We start from the raw sequence: 19,274 nt of genomic DNA on the forward strand, positions 1-19,274 counted from the left end.
ACACAGAAATGTTGGCACCATTTCAAACTAAGACCCAAAACATCCTTACAATTCAAAGCACTGGAAACCCAAGAGCTGAACCCTGAAAAGAGTCCCCTATGTCAGCTGTTAAAAACACTCAACAACCCTATTATCCAAACACACAGGAAAACCAATCAAATTGTTACAGAAATTAAATCCTCTTATTAGACAAATTGGAAAAATGAAAGAAAAAAAACACAGAATAAACTAAATTGCTATTTGGCCACTTTAAAAGAGAATACAAATTGGTAGAATATCTCTACTCTGTCAGAGATACAAAACAGAGACATATCCTGACCAGATACAGGCTCAGCGACCACCAATTCATTGGCTATAGAAAAAGGGAGGCACCAAAAGAAATGGCTACTCAAAGAGGAGCTTCTATGTGGTCACTGCACGATAGGAGGGGTAGAGACAGAGATGCACTTTTTCCTCTACTGTGAGAAATACTCCCAAATAAGATAACCATTTTAAAGAAAATATCTAAATCAATTCCCAACTTCTGGGCATTTACTAATGACATAAAGCTGGGAATTATTCTGGGTGAGGGAGAAACTGCAAATATTACTGCCAGACATGTATATGATTGCCATATCCTGAGTGTCACGTCTCCTCCCGTTGCTCCCCTCCGGCACTCTGATTCGCCAGTCTACTGAGCCACCGGTCGGAGCGCACCACCTCGGCAACACCGGAATGGAAACCCAACGCACCCTAATCACCTCCAGCGCACCTGCACCTCATCATCTCATCACCACCCCTATATAGCCCTGGACTATTCAGTGTTGTGTGTGATTGTCAGTGTCTTGTCGTGTACTCGCGCTTTGCTGTTCTCTTGCTCAGTGTTACGTAAACCGTTACATTGTTGATTCCTGCGTCTGCGTCCGCGTCCTGCCTCTTCGTATCCTCAGTACTCGTCACACTGAGGGACAACCCATGACCATTGTTTTGATTTAATGAAATATATCTACTGGAGATTCCACAATACAACAGCAGCAGTGTTGTACCTGAATACATGACTATATGGACTATTATTATTAGTACTGAAATGAACTGGATCATTATCCTCATTGGATTGTACTCTATTTACTGAAATGCTTAACCACTATACTGCTTTGGCAATATCTACAAATTGTATTTCATGCCAATAAAGCAATCAGAGAGAGAGAGAGACAGAGACAGAGAGATTGCTGCCATAAGATGAGGGACAGTGTATGACAGACCAACCAACCTGCACATGTCCTCTATGCTTATTGTTATTGTTAAATGTATGGTTATTTTGACCCTTGATTATTGCTGTTACTGTCGTCCCGTTGACAGTATTGATTATTGCTGTTACTGTTGTCCCGTTGACAGTATTGATTATTGCTGTTACTGTTGTCCCGTTGACAGTATTGATTATTGCTGTTACTGTTGTCCCGTTGACAGTATTGATTATTGCTGTTACTGTTGTCCCGTTGACAGTATTGATTATTGCTGTTACTGTCGTCCCGTTGACAGTATTGATTATTGCTGTTACTGTCATCCCGTTGACAGTATTGATTATCATTAGGCCCCGTGTAGTTCAGTTGATAGAGCATGGTGTTTGCAATGCCAGGGTTGAGGGTTCGATTCCCACGGGGGGCCAGTATGAAGAAGAAAAAAAAAAAATGTATGCACAAACTGTAAGTCGCTCTGGATAAGAGTGTCTGCTAAATGATTCCTAAATGACTAAAAATGTAACAAGTATTATTTTTATTATGTTAATATTGTAAATCTCCAAAGTAAGCTTTGGCAATATGTACATTGTTACATCATGCCAATAAAGCAAATTGAATTGAATTGAGAGAGAGAGAGAGAGGAAAGAGAGAGAGAGAGAGAGAGAGAGACAGAGAGAGAGAGGTGTGCGTCATCCTCGTCTGCTCTCTGTGATTAACACTGCCCCAGGGGCCAACGCACCCACACGTGTGACTGAGTAGTAAATTATAACCACATCACAGAGTGGAAGGGTTTCATGGCTCAACTGTTTCTCTCCTCAGATCCTGTTCACATGACTGTTTTAACTTAACTGGGGTTACCTGTGAGTGTGTGTCTGTGTGTGTGTGTGTGTGTGTCTGTGTGTGTGTGTGACATTTCTGAGCGCCTGGGAACTCAGTGTACCATGCTAATAGCACTCTAACAGTGAAGGGCCTGGTGACGGTGTTGTGTTACTGTAGTAATGATCCATTTAACGGAGCTGTCACAGGGTTGTCACAAATATTCCTCTCCAGTCTTCTCCTGTCCTCTATTGTTTTAGTAATATAAGTTGTGTATATTTCTGTTGTGTATATTTCTGTTGTGTGTGTTTCTGTTGTGTATATTTCTGTTGTGTATATTTCTGTTGTGTGTGTTTCTGTTGTGTATATTTCTGTTGTGTATATTTCTGTTGTGTGTGTTTCTGTTGTGTATATTTCTGTTGTGTATATTTCTGTTGTGTATATTTCTGTTGTGTGTGTTTCTGTTGTGTATATTTCTGTTGTGTATATTTCTGTTGTGTATGTTTCTGTTCGGTTATTTATAGAATGCTTGTCTAGGGGTGAACCTGCTATTTAAAGCGTTCTATGGTCTGGTCGGTGTAATACAGTGTAGGTTAGCAGTTTATATAATGTGTGAAGTAAGTACTTGATAAGAGTGTGTAGGTCAGCAGTATTATAGACCAGTATTATAGACTGTAGTGTGTAGGTAAGCAGTATTATAGACCAGTATTATAGACTGTAGTGTGGAGGTAAGCAGTATTATAGACTGTAGTGTGGAGGTAAGCAGTATTATAGACTGTAGTGTGGAGGTAAGCAGTATTATAGACCAGTATTATAGACTGTAGTGTGGAGGTAAGCAGTATTATAGACTGTAGTGTGGAGGTAAGCAGTATTATAGACCAGTATTATAGACTGTAGTGTGGAGGTAAGCAGTATTATAGACCAGTATTATAGACTGTAGTGTGGAGGTAAGCAGTATTATAGACCAGTATTATAGACTGTAGTGTGGAGGTAAGCAGTATTATAGAATGTAGTGTGGAGGTAAGCAGTATTATAGACCAGTATTATAGACTGTAGTGTATAGGTAAGCAGTATTATAGACCAGTATTATAGACTGTAGTGTGTAGGTAAGCAGTATTATAGACCAGTATTATAGACTGTAGTGTGGAGGTAAGCAGTTTTATAGACTGTAGTGTGGAGGTAAGCAGTTTTATAGACTGTAGTGTGGAGGTAAGCAGTATTATAGACCAGTATTATAGACTGTAGTGTGGAGGTAAGCAGTATTATAGACCAGTAATATAGACTGCAGTGTGTAGGTAAGCAGTATTATAGACCAGTATTATAGACTGTAGTGTGTAGGTAAGCAGTATTATAGACCAGTATTATAGACTGTAGTGTGGAGGTAAGCAGTATTATAGACCAGTATTATAGACTGTAGTGTGGAGGTAAGCAGTTTTATAGACCAGTATTATAGACTGTAGTGTGGAGGTAAGCAGTATTATTGACTGTAGTGTGTAGGTAAGCATTTTCAGGGGACTGAAATGGGAGATCACATGCCCCTGTCTCTGTGTGTGTGTGTGTGCGTGCGTGTCTGTGTTACAGTTAGCGTGTTCAGGGGATTACTGTGTGCTACTCTGGCAGGAGACGACCTTCATGCTGTCACCCCTAAACACACCTAATGATGAATAATGTGTGTGTGTGTGTGTGTGTGTGTGTGTGTGTGTGTGTGTGTGTGTGTGTGTGTGTGTGTGTGTGTGTGTGTGTGTGTGTGTGTGTGTGTGTGTGCGTGCGTGCGTGCGTGTGTGTGTGTGTTACAGTTAGCGCCCCGGCCTCTCCCAGAGAGATGATGAGTATGAAGGAACGCAAGGCCGAATACGACTCCACGGCAACCAACGCAGGTTTCCACGACAACAAAGGAGAACACACATCCCGAAAAGAAACAATGGCAGGTGTGTGTGTGAAAGGAGAGAGAAAGAACATATTATTACTTTCTATCTACATATCTCTTTCTGTCATTCTCTCCCCTTCCTCTCTCTCTCCCCCTCCCTCTCTCATTCCCCCCTCCCTCTCTCTCCCCCTCCGTCTCTCTCTCTCTCTCCCCTCCGTCTCTCTCTCTCTCCCCTCCCTCGCTTTCTCCCTCCGTCTCTCTCCCCTCCCTCTCTCTCTCCTCCTTCCTCTCTCTCTCCACCTCCCTCTCTCATTCCCCCTCCCTCTCTCTCCCCCTCCGTCTCTCTCTCTCCCCCCTCCCTCTCTCTCCCCCTCCGTCTCTCTCTCTTCCCCCTCCCTCTCTCTCTCTCTCCCCTCCCTCTCTCTCTCTCTCCCTTCCTCTCCCTCCTCCCTCCCTCTCTCTCTCCCCCTCCCTATCTCTATCCCCCCTTCCTCTCTCTCTCCCCTCCTCTCTCTCTCCCCCCTCCTCTCTCTCTCCCCCTCCCTCTCTTTTTTCTCTCTGTAAAATTCATGTCACCAACAGTTAGCTATCTCACTTCTCCATCGCCTACGTCAAGACCTGCCACTGCCAGAACATTATTTGTTTTATGCATCTTTGAGCTTCTCTTTGTAATGAAAAGTGCTTTATGAAATAAATCTATTATTATTATATAGCTCTCGTAACTCTTTAACATGCAGTCACTAATTACTAGCTTTAGATTGACGTACTGTATAGACACCTTGTCACTAATTAGTTGTTTTGTGGCTGATGTTGTTTTCACCATAGTCTGTCTGACATGTTCTCTCTCTCTCTCTCTCTCTCTCTCTCTCTCTCTCTCTCTCTCTCTCTCTCTCTCTCTCTCTCTCTCTCTCTCTCTCTCTCTCTCTCTCTCTCTCTCTCTCTCTCTCTCTCTCTCTCTCTCTCTCTCTCTCTCTCTCTCTCTCTCTCTCTCTCTCTCTCTCTCTCTCTCCCTCTCTCTCTCCCCCCCCTCTCTCTCCCCCCCCTCTCTCTCTCTCTCTCTCTCTCTCTCTCCCCCTCCTCCATCTCTCTCCCCCTCTCTCTCTCCCCTCTCGCTCTCTCTCTCTCTCCCCTCTCTCTCTCTCTTCTTTCAGTCAAAATCTCCTGTGGAACATCCACGTTGTTCCGGAACTCTTATGTTACTGCTAATGACGAGATCAAACACAACCAGGTGAACTACTGCTACACACACACATACACACACACACATACACATACACATACACATACACATACACATACACATTATCATTCACACACACATACACACACACACACATATTTACACACACACACACACATGCACACACACGTACAGTGCCTTCGGAAAGTATGCAGACCCCTTGACTTTTTCAACATTTTGTTACGTTACATCCTTTTTCTTAAATGGATTAAATTGTCTACACACAATACCCCATAATGACAAAGCAAAAACTGGTTTTTAGAAATTTTTGCAAATACAAAAATGTAACATCACATTTACATAATTATTCAGACCCTTTACTTAGTACTTTGTTGAAGCACCTTTGGCAGCGATTACAGCATTGATTATTCTTGGGTATGACGCTACAAGCTTGGCACACCCGCATTTGGGGAGTTTCTCCCATTCTTCTCTGCAGATTCTCTCAAGCTCTGTCAGGTTGGATGGGTAGCGTTGCTGCACAGCTATTTTCAGGTCTCTCCAGAGATGTTCGATCGGGTTCAAGTCCGGGCTTTGGCTGGGCCACTCAAGGACATTCAGAGACTCGTCCCAAAGCCACTCCTGCATTGTCTTGGCTGTGTGCTTAGGGTCATTGTCCTGTTGGAAGGTGAACCTTCACCCCAGTCTGAGGTCCTGAGCGCCCTGGAGCAGGTTTTCATCAAGGATCTCTCTGTACTTTGCTCCGTTCATCTTTGCCTAGATCTTGACTAGTCTCCCAGTCCCTGCCGCTGAAAAACATCCCCACAGCATGATGCTGCCACCACCATGCTTCACTGTAGGGATGGTGCCAGGTTTCCTCCAGACGCGACGCTTGCCATTCAGGCCAGAGAGTTCAATCTTGGTTTCATCAGACCAGAGAATCTTGAGGCTGTCATGTGCATTTTACTGAGGAGTGGCTTCCGTCTGGCCACTCCTCCATAAAGGCCTGATTGGTGGAGTGCTGCAGAGAAGGTTGTCCTTCTGGAAGTTTCTCTCATCTACACAGAGGAACTCTAAAGCTCTGTCGGAGTGACCATTGGGTTTTTGGTCACCTCCCTGACCAAGGCCCTTCTCCGCCGATTGCTCAGTTTGACTGTACGGCCAGCTCTAGGAAGAGCCTTGGTGGTTCCAAACTTCTTCCATTTAAGAATGATGGAGGCCACTGTCTTCTTGGGGACCTTCAATGCTGCAGAAATGTTTTTGTACCCTTCCCCAGATCTGTGCCTCGACACAATCCTGTCTCGGAGCTCTACAAACAATTCCTTCGACCTCATGGCTTGGGTTCTGCTCTGACATGCACTGCCAACTGTGGGACCTTATATAGACAGGTGTGTGTCTTTCCAAATCATGTCCAATCAATTGAATTTGCCACAGGTGGACTCCAATCAAGTTGTAGAAACATCTCAAGGATGATCAATTGGAACAGGATGCACCTGAGCTCAATTTCGAGTCTCATAGCAAAAGGTCTGAATACTTATGTAAATAAGGTATTTCTGTTTTTTATTTTGAATACATTTGCTAAAATGTTTGCTTCGTCATTGTGGGGTATTGTGTGTAGATTGCAAAATGTGGAAAAAGTTAAGGGGTCTGAATACTTTCACACACACACACACACACACACACACACACACACACACACAAACTCACTTTGCTGTCCGCACACAGAGACACACATAGATTTAAATGGCCCGTCTTGTTGCCAAGTTACCTCATTGGCATCTGGTGCCATGGTGATGGTTGTCATGGTTACGTCTTCAGGAAGGTGGAAGTTCTGATAAGCTCTGACGCATTCTGGAATCTTCACCACTGAACCAGTCCAATAACTCGAGAGCTTGAGACCGTGGCAACATGAAACCGTACCCCGCCCTTATCCAATTAAAAAACCTTATCTTATCACCTCAGATGAAGTTAGACAGATTAAACAGCTCTGTGAAATGCATCAACTTAAACTTAATACAGCCTCAAGTTTGTGTTTTCACTTCCTCTCCAGATCCCTCCCCAGCCCACGGCCCCGCAGGCAGACTGCTCCTCTACACCTCTAAAAGACTACGACACGTTCCCTCCATCCCTTCCTCCATCCTTCCCTCCTCCGCAGAACCCCGGCCGCATGCTGGACGACTCCTTCTTCGAGCCTCCGGACCAGCCCCTCCCCCAGCCCCCGTCTCAGGCCGCCACGGACCTCCGGATGCACCTGGGCCTTAAGTCCACTGGCAACTATGTGGACTTCTACTCTGCATCCCGGCCCTACTCCGAACTCAACTACGAGACCAGCCACTACCCGGCTTCACCTGACTCCTGGGTCTAAAGACAGGAGTCACAACTTAACCCGGGTCCTGGAGAGATACAGGCTGGTGTAGGGTTTAGCTCCAGCCCAACACTAACATACAGCACACCTGATGTAAGGTGTAATGAACCGTTGATTTGAGGATATCAGGTTTATTAGTGCTGGGCTGGAATAAAAGCCTGCACAGTCCTGTAGCTCTCCAGGATTGAGAGTGAAGAACACTGGTGTAGAGTAAGTTAGGGGTGCGAGGTTAATGTTAGTAACCAATGGCAACAGGGATTGAGGGGGGTAGTGGAGGGGGGGTGCCAGGGGGTTGTGAGGGGTTGAGGTGTAAAGAGAGACTGTGCATGTGCATGAATACCACAAAACATTTTTCTGCCAGTTCAGTTTGTTCAAAGCTTGTTCCACTGGGAAAGTGAGTGGATGGATGAGAGAGAGAGAGAGAGAGAGAGAGAGAGAGAGAGAGAGAGAGAGAGAGAGAGAGAGAGAGAGAGAGAGAGAGAGAGAGAGAGAGAGAGAGAGAGAGAGAGAGAGAGAGAGAGAGAGAGAGAGAGAGAGAGAGAGAGAGAGAGAGAGAGAGAGAGAGAGAGAGAGAGAGAGAGAGAGAGAGAGAGAGAGAGAGAGAGAGAGAGAGAGAGAGAGAGAGAGAGAGAGAGAGAGAGAGAGAGAGAGAGAGAGAGAGAGAGAGAGAGAGAGAGTCCTTGAAGAGAAGAAGCGAATGATGACGGAGGGCTCTTACCTCTGGAGGTGGAACGCTTGACTTTCAAAAAAGAGGAGAGGAGAGGAGGAGTGGAGAAATGGAGGAGAGGAAGAGTGGTGAGGGTTTCTTGGCAAGTGGGATGAAAAGCAACAGAACAGAGAAGGGAGAGAGGGATGAGTGGAATCCATCAAGCATAAGACAGGACTGGATGTTTACAGGATAAACAAAGGGGGCAGCTTTCCACCCGTTCATTACATTGACTTCTGACTTTCAACGTCAATCAGAGCTTCTACCTTTCTATTGAATGTCCTCTGTTCAAGAAGACTCTTCCAGACTTTTAAGTTTTTATTTTCACATCTTTTTAATTTGTACTTTTTGAAGTTGTGGATGTATAGTATTTTGGTGTACAGTACAGTACAGTGACAGTTGACCTGGGTGGTATTGTGTATAATACACATCTTGTCACTACCGACCGAACGACTGACCGGCCACTGGATGTTTATAGTAACAGAATAGAGACTGAGAAGAAAACACTTCCCACTGGGCACACCACGTCATTTCAATGTGGATATTTGGTTAAGACATTGATCAATGAGATTACAACCCATATTCACCCACTCAAAAAGACAGCCAAAAGTTAGTTGAATGTCCAATGTGTTATTACTGTGCTTTCAAACATCTAAATTCACAACCAAATTCCAATGGAAAAACAATGTCTGATTTTTGGTTTAGTTGTCACCCAAATGTCCATCAATGCGGTTTCAACCATTTTAAAGCACAGCAAAGTTCAAATGGGAATACAATGTCAGATATTTTGTTTATTTATACAACAAATTAATGTGTTATCACTTATCACTGTGCTTCATCTAATTACATTAAAAGTACGTGTGCAAGTGATCAATGCCGATCGAGATTCTACCAGATTATTACAACAACTGTGAAGATCTCCGCAGACCTGCGACCAGCTATGCATGCTATCTTGAACACGCACGCTTTATATGATGACATAAGAAGACATGTATAGTTACAGTAACCTCAAAATGTGGCCATGGATGTGTTACTACTTTTAAGGTTAAATGTTACATTAGTTTGTAAGATAGCCTTATCTTAAGGCTATTTACTGTTTTATAAAAGTAATATTGAATTATGTTTGGTTGACCAAGCAACCAAATATCAACATTTAAAGGAGATGTATCTACTTGCTTGGATAGTTCCATCTGAACCACTGGCTTAATCTTTAACTTTTTATTTTCGGTTGAGTTGATGACTTGAATCCAACATATAATTTGTAACTTGTCGACAAGTTAATAGGCTATTTATTGTATTTCAAAAGTGATATTTAATTGTGTTTGGTTGTTAACGCAACCAAATATCAACATTTGAAGATTTATCTTCTGCTTCGATAGTTCCATCTGTGCCACTGGGACTGCATTTAATCGGATCAGCTGTGAAAAAATAAGAACGTGAAAAGATCTGACGTGATTGGTCATAAGACCAATTAGTGGAAAACAGATCAGAATTGGGATGCCTGTGTATTTTTTTTTTTACATTTCAGTAATTCTTATCCAGAGCAACTTACAGTTAGTGAGTGCATACATATTTATTTTTTCATACTGGCCCCCCATGGGAATCGAACCCACAACGCTGGCGTTGCAAGCACCACACTCTACCAGCTAAGCTACATGCAGCCTGACTTAGTCTGGCTTTAACAATTAATAACTGTTGGATTCACGTCTCCACCTCAACCATAAATCAAAGTTTACAGAATAGGGGTAAATAAATAAAGTTTGATTTGATTTAGTCCTATTCTTTAACTTAGATTTTTGGTTGAGATGGAGACGTGAATCCAACATATCAATTATTAATTTGTAGATCAACCGGAATTAAAGACAGACTATGTCAGTGGCACAGATGGAACTATCCAAATAGAAGATACATCTCCTTCAAATGTTCATGGTTGCGTTGACAACCAAACACAATTCAATATCATTACATTTTAAATCAACCAGACCTTGAAACCCTAGGCCTATTGTATATTTTTAGTTGAATTCTGAGTTGAATTGAAACAATAGTTGTTGATGACTTTGCAAATGCTATATAGGCCTAAATAGCATTATTGATGATATATTAGTGATTAAGTATGGTCACATTTCAACTGTTACGTCAAACCTACCCTTTGGAATGACTTCGCTACCAACAGTGAATCTATTTAGTTTTTAAGTGGAGATTTCTCAACAATCATTCTCACGATAGCACATTGGTAATAGTCAGTGACAAATATTGTAGCTAAGCAGGGACGGGCTTGCTTAAAACCCTGGATGAGAGACCAACGGGTAGCTGTAGATAGATAAATTCTCCAGTAGGAGGTGCTGCCCTGCCTGTTTTTTTTTTCTGATAGTGAATATAACGTTGAAGATCTGATGTTGTTTTAAAAGTAAAAATGTTATACAAGGTTTGTCTATGTTGACATTTGGGTACCTGATGATCTAATTCTGTGGATGAAATTTCAGCCTCAAAACAACAGTAATATTGATACTGTATTTTCCACGTAGATTCCACGTCACAATATGTTGACAAATTACGTCGAAACAACGTTGATTCAACCAGTTTGTGCCCAGTGGGTTTGAAACAATGTTCAATGATCACTGTCTCCCCTTTCCAACCCACGTCTGTTCCAACAGCCAGAGAGATGTTGGTCTGTTCTAACAGCCAGAGAGATGCTGGTCTGTTCTAACAGCCAGAGAGATGTGAGTCTGTTCTAACAGCCAGAGAGATGTTGGTCTGTTCTAACAGCCAGAGAGATGTTGGTCTGTTCTAACAGCCAGAGAGATGCTGGTCTGTTCTAACAGCCAGAGGGATGTGAGTCTGTTCTAACAGCCAGAGAGATGTTGGTCTGTTCTAACAGCCAGAGGGATGTGAGTCTGTTCTAACAGCCAGAGAGATGTTGGTCTGTTCTAACAGCCAGGGAGATGTGAGTCTGTTCTAACAGCCAGAGGGATGTTGGTCTGTTCTAACAGCCAGAGAGATGCTGGTCTGTTCTAACAGCCAGAGAGATGTTGGTCTGTTCTAACAGCCAGAGAGATGCTGGTCTGTTCTAACAGCCAGAGAGATGTGAGTCTGTTCTAACAGCCAGAGAGATGTGAGTCTGTTCTAACAGCCAGAGAGATGTTGGTCTGTTCTAACAGCCAGAGAGATGTGAGTCTGTTCTAACAGCCAGAGAGTTGTTGGTCTGTTCTAACAGCCAGAGAGATGTGAGTCTGTTCTAACAGCCAGAGAGATGCTGGTCTGTTCTAACAGCCAGAGAGATGTGAGTCTGTTCTAACAGCCAGAGAGATGCTGGTCTGTTCTAACAGCCAGAGAGATGTGAGTCTGTTCTAACAGCCAGAGAGATGCTGGTCTGTTCTAACAGCCAGAGGGATGTGAGTCTGTTCTAACAGCCAGAGAGATGTTGGTCTGTTCTAACAGCCAGAGAGATGTGAGTCTGTTCTAACAGCCAGAGAGATGTGAGTCTGTTCTAACAGCCAGAGAGATGTTGGTCTGTTCTAACAGCCAGAGAGATGCTGGTCTGTTCTAACAGCCAGAGAGATGTTGGTCTGTTCTAACAGCCAGAGAGATGCTGGTCTGTTCTAACAGCCAGAGAGATGTGGGTCTGTTCTAACAGCCAGAGAGATGCTGAGTCTGTTCTAACAGCCAGAGAGATGCTGGTCTGTTCTAACAGCCAGAGAGATGTGAGTCTGTTCTAACAGCCAGAGAGATGTTGGTCTGTTCTAACAGCCAGAGAGATGTTGGTCTGTTCTAACAGCCAGAGATGCTGGTCTGTTCTAACAGCCAGAGGGATGTGAGTCTGTTCTAACAGCCAGAGAGATGTTGGTCTGTTCTAACAGCCAGAGGGATGTGAGTCTGTTCCTAACAGCCAGAGAGATGTGAGTCTGTTCTAACAGCCAGAGAGATGTTGGTCTGTTCTAACAGCCAGAGAGATGCTGGTCTGTTCTAACAGCCAGAGAGATGTTGGTCTGTTCTAACAGCCAGAGAGATGCTGGTCTGTTCTAACAGCCAGAGAGATGTTGGTCTGTTCTAACAGCCAGAGAGATGCTGGTATGTTCTAACAGCCAGAGAGATGTGAGTCTGTTCTAACAGCCAGAGAGATGTGAGTCTGTTCTAACAGCCAGAGAGATGTTGGTCTGTTCTAACAGCCAGAGAGATGTGAGTCTGTTCTAACAGCCAGAGAGTTGTTGGTCTGTTCTAACAGCCAGAGAGATGTGAGTCTGTTCTAACAGCCAGAGAGATGCTGGTCTGTTCTAACAGCCAGAGAGATGTGAGTCTGTTCTAACAGCCAGAGAGATGCTGGTCTGTTCTAACAGCCAGAGAGATGTGAGTCTGTTCTAACAGCCAGAGGGATGTTGGTCTGTTCTAACAGCCAGAGGGATGTTGGTCTGTTCTAACAGCCAGAGAGATGTTGGTCTGTTCTAACAGCCAGAGAGATGCTGGTCTGTTCTAACAGCCAGAGAGATGTGAGTCTGTTCTAACAGCCAGAGAGATGTTGGTCTGTTCTAACAGCCAGAGAGATGTTGGTCTGTTCTAACAGCCAGAGAGATGTTGGTCTGTTCTAACAGCCAGAGAGATGCTGGTCTGTTCTAACAGCCAGAGGGATGTGAGTCTGTTCTAACAGCCAGAGAGATGTTGGTCTGTTCTAACAGCCAGAGAGATGTTGGTCTGTTCTAACAGCCAGAGAGATGTTGGTCTGTTCTAACAGCCAGAGAGATGTTGGTCTGTTCTAACAGCCAGAGAGATGTTGGTCTGTTCTAACAGCCAGAGAGATGCTGGTCTGTTCTAACAGCCAGAGAGATGCTGGTCTGTTCTAACAGCCAGAGAGATGTTGGTCTGTTCTAACAGCCAGAGAGATGTGAGTCTGTTCTAACAGCCAGAGAGATGCTGGTCTGTTCTAACAGCCAGAGAGATGTTGGTCTGTTATAACAGCCAGAGAGATGTGAGTCTGTTCTAACAGCCAGAGAGATGTGAGTCTGTTCTAACAGCCAGAGAGATGCTGGTCTGTTCTAACAGCCAGAGAGATGCTGGTCTGTTCTAACAGCCAGAGAGATGTTGTTCTGTTCTAACAGCCAGAGAGATGTGAGTCTGTTCTAACAGCCAGAGATATGTTGGTCTGTTCTAACATCCAAAGGGATGTGAGTCTGTTCTAACAGCCAGAGATATGTTGGTCTGTTCTAACAGCCAGTGAGATGCTGGTCTGTTCTAACAGCCAGAGGGATGTGAGTCTGTTCTAACAGCCAGAGAGATGTTGGTCTGTTCTAACAGCCAGAGGGATGTGAGTCTGTTCTAACAGCCAGAGAGATGTTGGTCTGTTCTAACAGCCAGAGAGATGTTGGTCTGTTCTAACAGCCAGAGAGATGTTGGTCTGTTCTAACAGCCAGAGAGATGTTGGTCTGTTCTAACAGCCAAAGGGATGTGAGTCTGTTCTAACAGCCAGAGAGATGTTGGTCTGTTCTAACAGCCAGAGAGATGTTGGTCTGTTCTAACAGCCAGAGAGATGTTGGTCTGTTCTAACAGCCAGAGAGATGCTGGTCTGTTCTAACAGCCAGAGAGATGCTGGTCTGTTCTAACAGCCAGAGAGATGTTGGTCTGTTCTAACAGCCAGAGAGATGTGAGTCTGTTCTAACAGCCAGAGAGATGCTGGTCTGTTCTAACAGCCAGAGAGATGCTGGTCTGTTCCAACAGCCAGAGAGATGTTGGTCTGTTCTAACAGCCAGAGAGATGTTGGTCTGTTCTAACAGCCAGAGAGATGTGAGTCTGTTCTAACAGCCAGAGAGATGCTGGTCTGTTCTAACAGCCAGAGAGATGCTGGTCTGTTCCAACAGCCAGAGAGATGTTGGTCTGTTCTAACAGCCAGAGAGATGTGAGTCTGTTCTAACAGCCAGAGAGATGTTGGTCTGTTCTAACAGCCAGAGAGATGTTGGTCTGTTCTAACAGCCAGAGAGATGTTGGTCTGTTCTAACAGCCAGAGAGATGTGAGTCTGTTCTAACAGCCAGAGAGATGTTGGTCTGTTCTAACAGCCAGAGAGATGTTGGTCTGTTCTAACAGCCAGAGAGATGTTGGTCTGTTCTAACAGCCAGAGGGATGTGAGTCTGTTCTAACAGCCAGAGAGATGTTGGTCTGTTCTAACAGCCAGAGAGATGTTGGTCTGTTCTAACAGCCAGAGAGATGTTGGTCTGTTCTAACAGCCAGAGGGATGTTGGTCTGTTCTAACAGCCAGAGGGATGTTGGTCTGTTCTAACAGCCAGAGAGATGTTGGTCTGTTCTAACAGCCAGAGAGATGTTGGTCTGTTCTAACAGCCAGAGAGATGTGAGTCTGTTCTAACAGCCAGAGAGATGTTGGTCTGTTCTAACAGCCAGAGAGATGTTGGTCTGTTCTAACAGCCAGAGAGTTGTTGGTCTGTTCTAACAGCCAGAGAGATGCTGGTCTGTTCTAACAGCCAGAGAGATGCTGGTCTGTTCTAACAGCCAGAGAGATGTTGGTCTGTTCTAACAGCCAAAGGGATGTGAGTGACTAGCAGTATGGTCTGTTCTCTGAGCATGTGAAGTTGTTTTGTGGAAACTAAATAAAAAATGTCAGTCCGAAGCGGTTCAAGACCGATTACAAGACCGATTACATCATTCCACACTCCTTACTGACAAAGTGCTTTTTCACTGCCTAAACAATAAGATGTAGATATTTCAAATAGATGTTTTTGATTCTCCGTTTCCACACTTTATTTTGAAGATATAGTGTTTAAAAGGTTCTGAATGAAAACATATTTTACACCTTTACATGATACAACCAGTCCGTTCTACAATAATCAACGTTCTGCATTCTAAGATGCGTCAGGTAGCCTGGCGGTTAAGAGCGTTGGGCCTGTAACTGAAATGTTGCTGGTTCGAATCCCTGAGCTGTCTATGTGAAAAAATCTGCAATTCTGCCCTTGAGCAAGGCACTTAACAACAACTGCTCCCCGGGCGCTGATGATGTCGATTAAGGCAGCCCCCTGCACCTCTCTGATTCAGAGGGGTTGGCTTAAATGCAGAAGACACATTTCAGTTAAACGCATTCAGTTGTACAGCTGACTAGGTATCCTTTTTCCCTACCAGGTTCTACGTACCACTGCTGTACATTAGAGAGAGAAGTGACATTGTGCCAATCTTTGCCCTCTCTGGTTCCAGTCCTGGACTGGAGGATGTATGGGACTCTCAGTTTACAGACGACCATGACCACTGGCCCATCATTCCCTCTCATGTTTGTAACTGTGTTTTGATGGGAGTAAGCTATACAGTACAAAGAGGTATCACTATAGAAATGGGTACGTACGTCCCCTTCTCAAATGTACAGATCTGCCTAGGTTAGTTGAGCGTATACTGTATGTGTGCGTGCGTGTGTGTGTGTGTGTGTGCATGTGTGCGTTTGTGTGTGTGTGTCTCTCGATCATTGTCTGAAGGAAGAGGCATCCCTCCAGATAAGTCAGATTTCCCAAGGTAAAAATCACTTGACTGACATATCCATAGAGAATGTATGACAAATCTATATATAGATATTATAGAATTTTTATGTGCAGGTGTCGGTGTCATTAAAAGCAACAACATTTTAAGGAGAAAAGACTTGTACGATATGACTCTGTTCACTTGACTGTACTGATGATGATGATGATGATGATGATAATAATGATGAAGATCAAACCCCTTGTTTTGAGAAGACTGCTTTGCTCCAATATCCACACTAGCATATCAGTCATTGGCGATGTATTGGCCATGGATTCTAAGTAGGTTGCTAGCTAGTGTGGCTATTGGAACGTATCCTAACAGAACCCAGCTGATGATAATGATGATGTTGACACTATGGTGTGAGGTGTGTTGTCGTGTGTCCTGGCTTATTAGAAGACCCTACTAAGTATAGAGGCTACCTTTAACACCATGTAAATAAAATACTATTTGCAATCTATTGTACCTATTCAACCTTTATTTCACCAGGTATGTCATGGAGAACATTTTGAATGAATCACATTTTATTCATTATTTGAGTGCTATTTCAAAGTCATATGTCACTGAGCTTTCAAGAGAACTTGAAAAGCCAAGGTCAACAGTGACAATAAAAAACTACCTTGATGTTAGAAGAACCATTGAGTTGCCAGGGCATAAGTACAGAGGATGATTTGACAGTTATTTCATCATTTTAACCCAACCTGGGCGTATCCTTTTTTTTTAAATCACATCCTACCATGTTAGCCTGGCTGACGTGACTCACAGCGAAGGAGCGCTGTGACACTGCCCACTGGACACAGACGTAAATTCAACATCTATTTCATTGAAATGACATGGAAACAACGTTGATTCAACCAGTGTGTGCCCAGTGGGTGGTCTGGACAGGAGGCCGTTGTAAATGCAGTATTTGTGCATAAATGTGCCCCTGAATGTGCTGAACATTGATTGGTTCTCTCAAACATTTATTTATTTCATGGGGTTTTTGACCTCACGTTGTTTGGATTTGAAAATTCAACAGTTGTATTGGAAGGGGGTGGCGCTCGGGGGTTGTGTGTGATTGTCCATGTGGATGTTTGAGTGAGAAAGACAGCGAGGAGAACCAATCAGTATAAAAGCACATCCCCTTCATTATCAACATATCGTGCTGACAACATCAACATAGCCTTTCCAGACTGAAGTCAGGAGGACTTCGAGTTCTGTGTTAGCCAGACTAACCACATGAACCCAGATCCAATAGTTATGTGTTAGCCAGACTAACCACATGAACCCAGATCTAAGAGTTCTGTGTTAGCCAGACTAACCACATGAACCCATATCTAAGAGTTCTGTGTTAGCCAGACTAACCACATGAACCCAGATCTATAGTTATGTGTTAGCCAGACTAACCACATGAACCCAGATCTAAGAGTTCTGTGTTAGCCAGACTAACCACATGAACCCATATCTAAGAGTTCTGTGTTAGCCAGACTAACCACATGAACCCAGATCTAAGAGTTATGTGTTAGCCAGACTAACCACATGAACCCAGATCTAAGAGTTCTGTGTTAGCCAGACTAACCACATGAACCCAGATCCAATAGTTATGTGTTAGCCAGACTAACCACATGAACCCAGATCTAAGAGTTCTGTGTTAGCCAGACTAACCACATGAACCCAGATCTAAGAGTTCTGTGTTAGCCAGACTAACCACATGAACCCAGATCTAAGAGTTCTGTGTTAGCCAGACTAACCACATGAACCCAGATCTAAGAGTTCTGTGTTAGCCAGACTAACCACATGAACCCAGATCTAAGAGTTCTGTGTTAGCCAGACTAACCACATGAACCCAGATCTAAGAGTTCTGTGTTAGCCAGACTAACCACATGAACCCAGATCCAATAGTTATGTGTTAGCCAGACTAACCACATGAACCCAGATCTAAGAGTTCTGTGTTAGCCAGACTAACCACATGAACCCATATCTAAGAGTTCTGTGTTAGCCAGACTAACCACATGAACCCAGATCTAAGAGTTCTGTGTTAGCCAGACTAACCACATGAACCCAGATCTAAGAGTTCTGTGTTAGCCAGACTAACCACATGAACCCAGATCTAAGAGTTCTGTGTTAGCCAGACTAACCACATGAACCCAGATCTAAGATTATGTTGTAGATCCTCATCATTAAAGCTGCGGTATTTCTCTGCTACCTCTGTGTGTGTGCATTCGTGCACCTGCCTGTGCATGTGTTCTTGTCTGCGTGTGCGCATGCGTGCATGTGTGTGTGTGTGTGTTGCAAACAAAATCTCATAGTTTCCCTTCGAATTTTGATGTATTATGGATGAACGTCTATTTTTGAGATGTATCCAGCTGAAAATAGCTGCCAGGTCAGTATACGACGTCCATCCATGTCTGAGGAGATGAAGTGGAAACCAGTCACTAGGGGCAACAGTGAGCGCTGTTACCTTTAAGTAGGGTTCGGTTTTGCTATGGTGTTGTGGACAAGGATGGCGGATGGGCACTCAATAACTGTAAGTGGCTCTGGATAAGAGCGTCTGCTAAATGACTAAAAATGTAAAAATGCTATAGACAACCCCTCTAACTATCCTTCTACTCCTCCATGCTGTCACCTTTGATTCCTTTCATCATAGAGGTACAGATGTATGACATTAATTTGACCCGTGTTGTCAAAGCAGAATAATCCTGCAGCAACAGGATTTGAATGTTTAGTCCATAATGTTGCTTGATCGGTGGTTAGACTATTATCTGGCCAAAATTAGGCTACATAAAAAGTGCAATACTGTTAATATAATTGTGTGTTAGTGAGGGGTTTTCAGTGAATCTATTCAAGTCCTGCGGCTCAGGAAAATTGTAATTGACAACAGAGTGATCAAATTAAGATCCTACACCTGTAGGTTCCCGTTCACAAAGCCAGCCTGGACAAGTGAAATAAGGATGTAGTGACAATTGACTGGAACTAATTTCCTCAGGCTGTGTGAAATGTAGTGCTTTGTAATAACTCTATTATCACGATTATTACCCTTCACAATAAGTAGAAAAGTTAGACTCTACCAGAGAAAAAAGTCCCACAGTGGATGGGTGGTGGTACGTAATGTGGCATGAAATAGCTTTTCAATTTCACCTCCATTTATGCCTCCGTTCTAATATGGCAGAGACAGACATAGCTGGGGACGTGGTACTGCACCGTTCTGTTCCTCTCTGCTCTGCTCGGCCGCCTTTGTCCATCCAGACGTGGTAAAAACCTTGGGCATAGAGGTATGTGTGGGTGTGCGTGCGTGCGCGTGCATGTGTGTGAGTGGTGGTTCACTCTGGAGGGTTTGGCACGAAAATCTATTTCTGATTAAACAAAGATGAGCATTCAGCAGTGTGCCTCAGATACAGACAGACAGACAGATCTCAGACAGACCCAACACAATGATGTACGAGGAACATACATCTCATCCGCTTTAGGAGCGAGGGAGGGAGAAAGATAGATAGATACATAGAGAGAGAGCGTCAGGGAGGGTGCAAGATGGAGGGAGGCAGAGAGAGAGAGAAGGGGGAGAGAGGAAGAGGTAAAGAGCGTGTGAGAGAGAGAAAGAGAGAAGAGAGGGTAGCTGAGAGAAGGGAGACGAAAGGGGAGAAGATGGGAG

The 19,274-nt window shown here is 43.8% G+C and overlaps 1 protein-coding gene across 1 annotated transcript in view; it reads left to right on the top strand.

The window, feature by feature from the left end:
- LOC121569333 (catenin delta-2-like) overlaps positions 1-7,700 on the top strand; it is a 461,200-nt gene extending 453,500 nt beyond the window's left edge. Inside the window, exons 23-25 of the mRNA XM_041880205.2 lie at positions 3,830-3,961; positions 5,052-5,128; positions 7,128-7,700. Of these exons, the coding sequence (XP_041736139.2) occupies positions 3,830-3,961; positions 5,052-5,128; positions 7,128-7,442 (524 nt within the window). The 3' untranslated portion in view covers positions 7,443-7,700. The remainder of the gene's footprint in view (positions 1-3,829; positions 3,962-5,051; positions 5,129-7,127) is intronic.
- Positions 7,701-19,274: the final 11,574 nt, after the last annotated feature.

Source organism: Coregonus clupeaformis, chromosome 7 (genome assembly GCF_020615455.1).
Source record: "Coregonus clupeaformis isolate EN_2021a chromosome 7, ASM2061545v1, whole genome shotgun sequence".
Classification (NCBI taxonomy): Eukaryota; Metazoa; Chordata; class Actinopteri; order Salmoniformes; family Salmonidae; genus Coregonus; species Coregonus clupeaformis.